General features: G+C 39.6%; 1 protein-coding gene across 1 annotated transcript; it reads left to right on the top strand.

Moving 5' to 3' along the window:
* Positions 906–3383, top strand: LOC109851027. Its single transcript, XM_020421131.1, has 3 exons — positions 906–1051; positions 1134–1195; positions 3050–3383. The coding sequence occupies exons 1-3, from the start codon at positions 994–996 to the stop codon at positions 3173–3175; spliced, it is 246 nt and encodes an 81-aa protein (XP_020276720.1). The 5' UTR covers positions 906–993; the 3' UTR covers positions 3176–3383.

The following is an 11831-nucleotide window of genomic DNA, read 5'->3' on the forward strand; positions in this document are numbered from 1 at the left end:
AGAGTAAAAAATTCCAATATCAATATTACACGAAAAACACAAAAAATATTATTTACCATTAGATCCTCTAATATCGATTTTAGACATCCATAATTTTAACCAAATGTCAAACCTTTATAATACACTAACTTTTATAATTTTTGATAATTTCCCCACTAACTTCATACACAAATTTCTTTAATTTTTCTTCACAAAATTCATAAATATATTAAAAATTATTTCAAAATCTAAATTTAAACAAGTTATTAGCATGAAATAATGAGAATATGTAAAAAAACTAGGAGAAAAAAATAAAAAAATTTAAAGATTTTACCTAAAATTTGTCGATGCCCTAATTTTCGGTGAACTCCGGCGTTGGCGGCGGATAAGACGACAGCCATTGGACAATATGGCGTGGTGGCGGCGACAGCGGCAGAGTGGGGCGGCGATATAAAGGTATATGGGTTGGTGGTGAAGGAGCAAAAGAGAGAGGGGGGGGGGGGGTCGGTAAACGTGATTTGTTATCGCGTGTGCCATTATATAGGCCCTGCCCCAACTCCACGAGATTTCAAATCTCGTGGAGTTGCAGACTAGCTCGTCAGAGAGGGATGCTCTTTGGAATTTGCCTGCAACTTTATGGGTTATGAAATCCCGTGAAGTTTAACCTTCACGGGATTTTAAATCCCATAAAGATTTGGCCCCTTTAACAAACTTGTTAATAAGTTGCTTAAACTTCACTGGATTTTAAATCCCGTGAAGTTTTTCAACTTTAATTACAAATTTTGAGCCAGTTTCAACCAGGTGGCTGAAACTGTTCAAAATTTATAATTAAAGTTGAAAGGGGTCGATTCGACCTGGCTGAAACTGAGTTAAAATTTGTAATTAAAGTTGAAAGGGGCCGATTTTTCGAATTAAATTTCTAATGGGTCTAAAACGAAAATTTGTCCACAATAATAATCGCGTAAAAAAGAGGCTCTAGGGTTTTTAGCAGGGAAAGAGAAAGAGGGGAAAAATATGTCGAAGAAAAATAATCTAGCGAAGAGGAAAAAGCAGTACGAATTCGAGCTCCAAAGTAACGAAATCTTCGGAGCTCTTTCTGATTTTGTGAAAAATATTGATTTTTTGCGATAATTTATTTAAGTTTCTGTCTGCAGAGGAGAAGGAAGAAAGAGAAAAGAGGGCGAAGAAGCTTCAAGCGAAGAAATCAAAGATGAAGGTGAAATATTCTTCCCGTTTCTATTGCATTGGCTAATCTCGCGGTTCAATTTTTAGTGTGATTGCTTTCATTGGATAAATTAGGGGTTTTTATTGTTTGGTAGAACAAAGACTGACTAACTTCAAATTTTTTGTACTGCTTTTAAATTATTAGCATTGGCAAGTTGACGCCTTTTTTTCTTGCATAACTTTAGTAGAATCACTGCTTATGTTCGTCTTGCTCATTATCTTCCGGTCAGTATTGGCAATAGGGTTATTCTAGCAATAAAACCATTAACCATTGATTCATCGATATATAAGAATTTGTTTACAGTGTCTTCTAAAGGGTGGTAAGGTTAGGGAAGTGACTGCCTGAGTTGATTGCTTAGGCTCTTGAGCGGCAGAGAAGGGGGAACAAAATTTTAATTTTCGGTTTGATTGGGCACTTCATTTTAGATTCATCTCCATCTCCAGCTATTGATCTTAAAAGTGACTGACGAATAGAAATGGCTATAAGAAATGATGTTGCATATGTTTTTCATTGATTTGCAAAATAAACGTGTAATAGGTGTAAGAAGATTAACGTGTGGATTTGAAAAAGAAACAAGTATATTGTTGTCAATTGATGTGATTAAAGATGTATTAAGGAGCGAAAACTGGGGTGTGAACACTGAACAGTTGGAGGGGAGAGAGGCTACTCTATCATTGTAGAATCATTCGCTGTCATGGTGAGGCGCAGACTTACACCAAGGATCAATGTTAGATCTTATCCCCTTGCATCAGTCTGTAGATAGACTGAACTGGGCAATATGTTACCTGGTAATTTCTACCTGAGTGCCGTACCCATACCCATACCTATACCCGAACTTCTTGGGCACTCCTTGCATATATGCATACATTTATTTAGGCATCTAATCAATTACACTATTTGTTTTAATTCAAAAAACTTGACATACATTTTCTAAACATATATCCTACACTTCAAATCCACTTCTTGAAACTCGTTAGACATAGGTCAGGTTCCAGACTATGACTCTAAAGGGTTGTTCGGATGTCTAGTTAAAAAACCTAGCGATTTTCCAATTTATAATCCACATAATAAAATAAACATAAAAATGCTATAGGGATTTTGATTCTCATGACACGTGAATGAAAACAATATTGATCTAATGTAAATTATTAATTCCAATAAATAATATGTATATGTGTATATAAATATTTATATAGCCGTGTCCCCATACCCTACATTTTACAACTTTGTGTGTCCCGTACTTGTAACCATGCAACATAGACTAGGCATCTGATACCTATTATTTGTTAACGGTAGACTATTAATTGAGGAGACTAAAGTAGGTACAGTTTCCAAATCATAAAGCTATGGCAGATCAAAAAATTGTATATTTCAATAGATATAGCAAAATCACAAGGAAGTGAGCCTGCAGCATGGCTGATGGTTGATAAGTATCTACCATGTAGAGGACCAAAGATACACATCAAAAGGGGAATTTGAGGAAAAGCAAGTTTACAGAATCACATCTGGGATAGATTGTGTATATCCCTGTAATTTCTTCTTCATATCTTAAATTTCTTCTAACTGATTGTGTATATCCCCATCAACTTATTGATTCTGCCATATTGTTCTCTCCACCTTAACCTCTTTAAGGTAGTTCTTTTTCATCCATAGCCGTGTGCTTTTCACCTCTAATCAGATTACGAGAAGTTTTTTTGTTTCTTTCATCCCTAACATTTGTCAGTATCTTGTGCTGTGTTTACTTTGATTTGTAAGTGTTGATTGTACTTTTGCTCTGCATTTACCATGACCTGCATATATATAAATATCCAATCGCTACTAAGTTCCTTCTGTTTGTGATCTCAGATTGATGGTAGTGAGAAGAAAAAGAAAAATTCAGGTGGGTTTCAAGTTGGGAAAAGGAAGGTGAAGACTAAACTATCGGCTTTGGCAAAAGCCAAAGCAGCACAAGCAATGGAGGTTGACAACTAGTATCAAGAAACATTGATTAAGTGAATTTCACTTGGCCTCAGCTCTTTTAGCACTGATGTTCGCTTCTCTTGTACGATGCTTTAGAAGAACTTTTCGATTTTTTTGGCGCGGGTGGTTATTGCATTTATACCACTTACTGTTTGCACTATATTCTGATTTAAGCAAATGTGTAAGCTTTTATCAAAGAAACATCATCCTCCTCTAAATCCTGACGTTGTCAGTTTCACAAACCAGTCCTGATTCTTGATTGAATTTGTGGTATTGGGATACAAGTGGTGCGGTTCCAGGCCACCAAATGAAAATATGCTGCTGCTATGGGATGTGACATAATTTTGTTATTAGATATCGAAAAGGATTCAAAAAATGCGGTGTGTGATGCTAGGGAGTACAGATTTGTTGGCCACGGGAAGATGATGATAAATCAACAAAGCAGTGCTTTAGTGTGTTAACTGGTAGCTAATTCCTGGTTGTACAAAAATGACTCAATGAGTTATTAGTAGCTTTAGTTACAGTTTTAATTCTGGAGGGTTAGCCAATTATTATTAGTTATCCCTGAACTATTCTATTAGCATTTGACACGGGTGTGTAGATGGACTTATCTCCTAGTCATTTGTACATGTACTACAAGGTGTATGAAGTACGCGTAGGAGAGAATAAGGGGGGAATACTCCATCTGGACATCAGAGGTGGAAGTGCTAAAAATTTGTGACAGTAATAAGTGGTTAACACCCAGCTTCTCATTGTTGACCGTCTGTAGGAGAATGGGTTATTGGCTTTACTGGAACTAGTATTATACATAGCTTATAGTTTTTTAGTATTTTAGCCTGTTTGAGGCACAGTCACACCTCCTTGTTTCCATGCTCTGCTTTAAAAAAATTAAAAATTAAAAATGAATTTGCCTTTTCCAGTACCCGTCTTGTATTTTTATGAATATCATCTTGATATTATTATAAAGACAAAGCTGAACATTATAAAAAACAAAATCCGTTGAAAATTTAGGTAGGGTGATACAAACTATATTTTAGGAGTTTGTTGATTTTTAAACTATATTGAATGTTCACAACCTAAGGCCTCAAATGTACCCGTATGTACGGTAATGAAATTTACTAAAAGAAAATCAGAATTTCTTAAAGAAAATGAGAATTTATTTACCCCCATTAACAGATTTCAATGCTCATCCATAATATAAAACATATATAACAATTGTGTACTTAAAACAATAAAAAAAGGGACGAACATTAAAAATTTGGCATCAAGAATCAATAGTAGCCAACAACGGAACCCTAGAAAAAGAATTTGGGCATAAAAAATAAAACAAAAAGAGGAATTTGTAGGAAAATAGGAAAGAAGCTCACATTCTGATAAAGAACTATGAATTTTAGGGTTGCATCCAGTGGTGTCGACCAAAGAATGAACTAGAGCGTTGTTTGAAGAATGAAAGCGAGCAATGCATTTGCTCAAGATTCTAAATTTTCTACATAAACTTCATGAACTATTGGAATAATTTATCAAAGAGCAACTAAATCAAGTGAAACTAAAATATAAATTTACATAAAAAATCAATTTTCCTTTACAATAGCATCGACTATATATTTGCATATGAAATCATTAGTAATCAAGACTCAAAATATGACTAAAATAAGCTAAATAATTGGGACTAACCAAAGCATATTATACCATGTGACCGATAATTACTAATACGGGTGTATCTTCTTCCTTGCTTCAGGAGCTTAGCGATCCTCATGGAAGCTTGAGGATAGATGATTCTCATGGTATATTGATAATAGAGACGTGGATGAAGTCGATGCGACAACGTCTAAGAGTACAGGAAAAAAAATGCAGGAAACACTTTGGACTTCCAGCGGTCGACCTTGGCCCGCACGTGACGCTGCTGTCGACCGAGAATGTGCACAGCTCAGGAAAAGTCTCTGGACTTTTCGCGGTCGACCGCAATGAGTTCTGCGGTCGGCTGCTAAATCCTGTAGTTGATACTGAGTTTCTGTCGTTCTGTCCGGTCGATCGCGAGTCGGGCTGGACCAGACTTTCAGTTTCCTATTCGCTTTAGGTTTTATAATTGATATATATTAAAACACGACTTTTCTAGGGTTTTGGAACCAGATTATATTCAGAAACGAAATCAGGTAGATTGTTATTTGATCTAGAGAGATTGTGAGAGAGGGATTTGTAATCTATTATTTCTCATAATCTAGAGAAGGTATTTATTTGATCTAGAGAGATTGTGAGAGAGGGATTTGTAATCTATTATTTCTCATAATCTAGAGAAGGTATTTTCCTTCGCCCAACTGATTGTGAGAGAGGGATTTGTAATCTATTATTTCTCATAATCTAGAGAAGGTATTTTCCTTCGCCCAACTTAATTCTTTGTGTGTTTTCTATTGTCTTCTTCACAACCCACTCTTGATAATTCCACGATCAAGGGTGCTTATCCGGCGACTCGTATCAAGTTGGTATCAGAGCGATTAGATCCTGTGAAGGGGGGATCATGCGTATGGTCCTTACTCGATCGCAATACAAGAAGCTTGGGGAGATCCTGATTTCTTTGGAAGGAGTTCAGAGATTAAGGAAGAAGAAGATGACTAAGGGGATAGTTTAAAGAGACTTGATGCATTGGAGAAACAAATAGAGACAATGAGTTCGACTCTCACACAGCTCGTCAATCTTTTCTAAGGAAATGATAAAATTGAGGAATCTTCTTGGAAAGGCAAGAAGAAACTTGTAGAGTCCGATAGGGAGGGCGAGGAATTTGATTCTGATGGGGAGGCCGAGATTGTCAAGACTAATCCGCATCAAGGGGGTAAGGGTTCTTACCATAATTTGAAAATAGACTTTAAGGTGGAGCTTCCTGTTTATGATGAGAGTGTCAACGTCGAGAGGCTCGACGATTGGATCGAGCGGATAGAGACATATTTTACCCTCTACGGATATTCATCTAAGGAGAAACTCGTGTTCGCGACTTTGAAGCTTTCGGGGTATGCATTGACATGGTGGAAATCCTATTGCAAGCAAGAAAGGATGGAGGTGTCGTGGAACAAGTTCAAGGAACTACTGAGGAAGTAGTTCTACCCGGTAGGGTTCCTCGAGGAGCGTTGGTACAAGTGGCACGGATTGCGCCAAAGGTTCAACCAGACTGTTCAAGAGTATACGACGGAATTCCAGAAGCAGGCGATGGACCTCAACATCGCGACGGAGAAATATTCTATTTTTATGAAGTATATGGCAAGTCTAAATGAATATATCCGAAAGGAGATGAAGCTGTTCACAGTCGAGTCCATTGCAGAGGCGAGTGTGAAGGCCATTGCCACTGAGGGTAGGCAAAAGAAGGGCAACGAGATGAAGGGGGACTCCAAACAAATGGGAGGCAAGTCTAGTGGCTCTCAACCAAAGGAAGAGAAGAAGAAGGGTGATTCAGGGAAGGTAGGATTGACATGTAATCACTGCAAACAAACAGGACACGTAGCTGATCGTTGCTGGGAGAAGTACCCTCATCTAAAGCCAAGGGGTTGAAGAAAAAGGAGGAGAAGAAGGCATACATGGTAGCGTAAGGTCCGAAGGAAGTTCTCGGGATGGCAGAACATAATAGCAGTCTCAACCTTATGATGGGGAAACAGGACACGGCAGAGGACGAAGACCAGAGGGAACAACTCTTTGTTTTGAAGTTACAGGTCAAGACCAGCTTGGTTGATGCCATAGTGGATATAAGGAGCCAGAAGAATTTAATATCCGAAGCCTTCGTTCAGAAGCTGTGATTGAAGACAGTCAAGCATATGAAACCCTATCCTTTGGGGTGGATTCATAAGGAGGGGGGGATTGAGTGTGGTCAATCAGTGTACTTTCAGATTTGCACTTCACGAGTCGTATATTGATGAGGACACATGCGACGTCATTCCGTTAGATGTTTGCCAAGTGATTTTGGGCAATCCTTATTTAGGGAATAAGTACACGATCTACGATAGGTAGCTCCAGAAGTATACGTTTACCAAGGATGGCGAGCTATTCATACTTCGTTCGACATCTCTTTCATAGGAGACGAGTTTGGTGACGGTGACACAAGCGAAGAGGTCAGTGAATAAATTGACTTCTATTTCTTTAATTCCGATTACAACTTGATTACAAAAGAGAAGAGAACGAATTTGATTCTCTCCTTTGTTTAAAACTGGGTTCTTCTCGGTAGCGATGGAATGCCTCCTTCGATTGCTCGCGTCGAATTTGCTCTACGTTGACGATCCGACGTCTTGATTCACTGGAACGATGTCTCCTCCTCACGATTTGACGTTGTGGAGAACTTGCGTGGCAAGTTTTAGAACTCTGGACGAGTTGATAACTCTGAATGAGTTTAATAACTCTGTGAAAGAGTTGATTTGAACGAAAGTTCGATTGATAAGCCAAGGATGAAGAAGCTCTTGTTGCAGATCTCCCAAGCTCCAGAAAATGCTTCAAGGATCTCTTCTGCTGCCAATTCCCAGATCCGAAAAAATGCCCGCTTGAACTCAATTGAGTTTACCCATATTTATAGGGAATTAAGGGGTGTAACCGCCCCCTTAATTCTCTCCATAATGGGGTTGAGAGGGGTGTAACCGCCCCTCCTTAATCTGCTCCCAAGTGGGGCGAAAATCCCTTAGATCATGGAGGGAAAACGGTTCCTGCAACCGTTCAGCTCGTGCTTGAACGAGTCAAACGCCCACGTCGGCGTTCAGAACCCTAACTCCGCGTTTTAGAATGGAGACGCGGAGTTGGGTACTCGCTGGGTGCTAAAAAACACGGGTCTGACCCCAGCATTTTAATGTTGTAACGTGGGTCCGACTCCAGCGTTTTGATGTTGTAACGCGTGTCTGACTCCAGCGTTTTGATGTTGTAACGCGGGTCCGACTCTAGCGTTTTGATGTTGACACGCGGGTCTGACTCCAGCGTTTTGATGTTGTAACGCGGGTCCGACTCCAGCGTTTTGATGTTGACATGCGGGGAGGACCTCCGCGTTTTGGTGTTGATGCACGGGGAGGACCCCAGTGTTTTGGTCATGATACACGGGGAGGACCTCCGCATTTTGGTCTTAGAGTGCGGTGATGAGTTCTGCGTCTTGCTTTGGAGAGATTATCAACAAGTAATCTCTTTTGTCATAGCGTTGCAAAGATCATTGTCTTGTAATCTTCGTCTTGGCTCCTTGAGAATATGAGAGTCGTCAGATTGTAACTCCCGATGTTGATTGTGAATGCTGTTGAACTAGAGCTCTCATCGGTTGTCGTGAAGGTCGTCAGATTATAATCTTCAGCGATCTACGTGAAAGTCTTCAAATTGTAGCCTTCTGGAAGTCGTCAGATTGTAACTTCCATCATCGGTGTTTGATGGGGGATAAGCTATCTATTGTGATTTTTAGACCGCCTACAGAACCCCCTCCAAAGTTTTCGAAAGTTCGCGGTTGACTGGGATAAATTTTCGGAATACTTTAGATCTCAACTCTGCTCCTGGAGCTGTTGATTCCTTGTTGTAAAGGAATCGTTCTCTGCACTCGCTTCAAAGGTATCTTGGTTGAAGGGATTTGCCATGTAGGACCTGTGTGAAGGTATGCGCCATAATCCTGCTTCTAGAATGTGGGGGTGGACTCTGCATTTTGAACTTGAGACGTAGGTCTCACCCTTGCATGTTGAATTTGGAACACGGGTGTGACCTCAGCGTTTGATTTTTGCATCGCGGGTCTGACCTCAGCGTTTTGACTTAAAACGCGGCTATGACCTTGGCGTTATCGGTTGCGGGTCTGACCTCAGCGTTTTGACTTAAAACGCGGCTATGACCTTGGCGTTATCGGTTTTGTGACGCGGGTCTGTCCTCGGCGTTTCGATGTGGAGGTGACTTTCATGCATTTTTGACTAAGTCTTTGAGACTTGTCTTCAGCTTATTCGTTTCAAGTCTCGGCTCACATCCATTAAGCTAATGGATTTACGAACATGCATAGGATTTTTGGCAAACCCTCAGCCATCAACGGATTTGATAAGCCTTTACCGACTACCGTTTGAGTCGGGCTAGCATGTGAATTATTTGAATCCGTTCCACATGTAACGTTGTGCTAAGAGAATGAACTCTCTTAGACTCGATGCTATGATTTTAAATACATAGACTTTATCATTTTTTACGGAAAAAGACTAACCGGCAACGCGTGTTAGGCGTAGACTTATCTCTAATTAGGGATCGAGATAACGTCCCCCATGCGTGTAAGGCATGAATTTCGGCGTTATTAATAACAACCTGCTACGATGTTGAATACGTAGACTCTGTTACTATTTCTTCCTGTGTTATATTTTCACTCGAAACACTGAAAGAAAATTGGAAGTGCCAGAGGTGTAGTATTAACTTGGCATGAATTTTTACTTAGAGTGAAATTCAGAAATTTTCTCCACTATCACTAGGATAATTCCAGAAAATCTTTAATCCGCTGGGGATTTTATAATAAAAACTTGCTATTCTTGTTAAAAAAGGATTAACAAGTTTATTGGGGAGGGTTTGACTGTTAGAGGTGTGATGTTAACCTAACAGTATTTTATGGGCCTATCGCTCTATTGAAGAGAGTCGATAAGTTTGTCTGGTCGTCAGAGGTGTGATGTTAACTTGACTAGATTTGTGTTGCGATTGGAGCAACTTTGTGGATTTATCATCCTATTGACGAGGATTGATAAGTGGATTTGTCAGAGATTTAGTGTTAACGTGATAGGATTTGTGTTGCGATTGGAGCAACTTTGTGGACTTATCATCCTATTATTTGTGTTGCGATTGGAGCAACTTTGTGGACTTATCATCCTATTGAAGAGGATTGATAAGTGGATTGTTGTCAGAGGTATATTTTGTGGACTTATCATCCTATTGAAGAGGATTGATAAGTGGATTGTTGTCAGAGGTATATTGTTAACGTGATAGGAATGTGTTGTGATTGGAGCAACTTTGTAGACTTATCATCCTATTGACGAGGATTGATAAGTGGATTGTCAGAGGTTTTTGATATTAACATGACAAGAGAATATTGCGATCGGAGCAACTTTGTGGACTTATCATCCTATTGATGAGGATTGATAAGTTGATTTGTCAGAGGTTTGGTGTTAACGTGACGAGAATGTGTTGCGATTGGAGCAACTTTGGAGACTTATCATCCTATTGACGAGGATTGATAAGTGGATTGTTATCAGAGGTATATTGTTAACGTGACAGGAATGTGTTGCGATTGGAGCAACTTTTGAGACTTATCATCCTATTGACGAGGATTGATAAGTGGATTGTTGTTAGAGGTATATTGTTAACATGACAGGAATGTGTTCTTGTGACTTGCACAAGATTTTAGGAATTAGCGTCTCGCTGGGGAAACTTGCTAAATGAGTTTATCATCAAAAGCGATAAATTTTGATGCTTGTGATTTGAATAAGATTTTGAAGACTTAGTGTCTTGCTGGGGAAGATCACGATTTGAGCAATTTTGGGGACTTATCATCCTATTGACGAGGATTGATAAGTACTTGATTATCAGAGGTGTATGTTGTTAACGTGACAAATTGCGCGAGTAATGCCGAGTTGAATGCATACTCTGTGGGGATGATGATCGTCAGAAGTGTAATGTAACTCGACGATGTGAAAGATTCGTTACTCTTAATCCAGTGGATCCCAAGTAACCAACCCTCAGTCTAGATTAAGACTTAGCAGGGAATAAAAAAAGGTAGACAAGACACATCGCCTAGTGAGGCACTATCCATGAAGTCAGGAATAGAGTCACATCCACCAGGTAGGCTATTATCTGATGAAGTTTGACTATCAGAGGCTAACTGTTAACAGTGATAGTTGCTGACGACTTGCCATCCTACTTGAAGAGGATTGGTGGGGAATTTAGAGGAAATGGACTATCAGAGGTAATCATTAACGTGATAGTTTTAATAGACCCATCATCCTACTTGAAGAGTATTGGTGGGGGAATTTGGAGAAAACAGACTATCAGAGGTGATCATTAATGTGATAGTTTTAGTGGACCTGCCATCCTATTGAAGCGGATTGACAAGTTGATGGACTATCAGAGGTAGATGTTAACGTGATAGTTTTGTGGACCTGCCATCCTATTGAAGCGGATTGACAAGTTAATGGACGTGATAGTTTTGGTAGATTTTGTGGTTGACAGAGGTATTCTATTAAACATAACAACTCAGAAACTTTATTACTCATAATCCAATGAACTACAAATAAACCAACCCCCAGTCTTGAACAAGTGCAGGGGGGAAAAGGAGTAGGCCACTATCTAATGAGTTTGACTATCAGAGGTAATTGTTAACATGATAGTTATTGGAGGCCCGGCATCCTACTGAAGAGGATTAGCTTCAGTGGTCGTAGTATCTTCCCCTTCTGACTGAGGAGATTGGGCTTGGTCCTATTGCTCAGGAGAAGGTTGGGCTTGGTCCGATTGTTCAGGTTGATCCTGCCTACTTTATTCTTCAGCCTTGATCCTGGCAATGATTTTTTGAGCCTGCTCGCCTTGAGAGATTAGTTGTCTCCAAGAACGGCATTCTGCAACTCCTATTCGCGCTAGGAGGTCGGTTTGCAAGTTGTGTCGATAAGTCTCTACCAGTGTAGACTGTGTCATACCTGACGAACATCGCAGAGCCATGTTTCGAAAC

Source organism: Asparagus officinalis, chromosome 7 (genome assembly GCF_001876935.1).
Source record: "Asparagus officinalis chromosome 7, Aspof.V1, whole genome shotgun sequence".
Lineage (NCBI taxonomy): Eukaryota > Viridiplantae > Streptophyta > Magnoliopsida > Asparagales > Asparagaceae > Asparagus > Asparagus officinalis.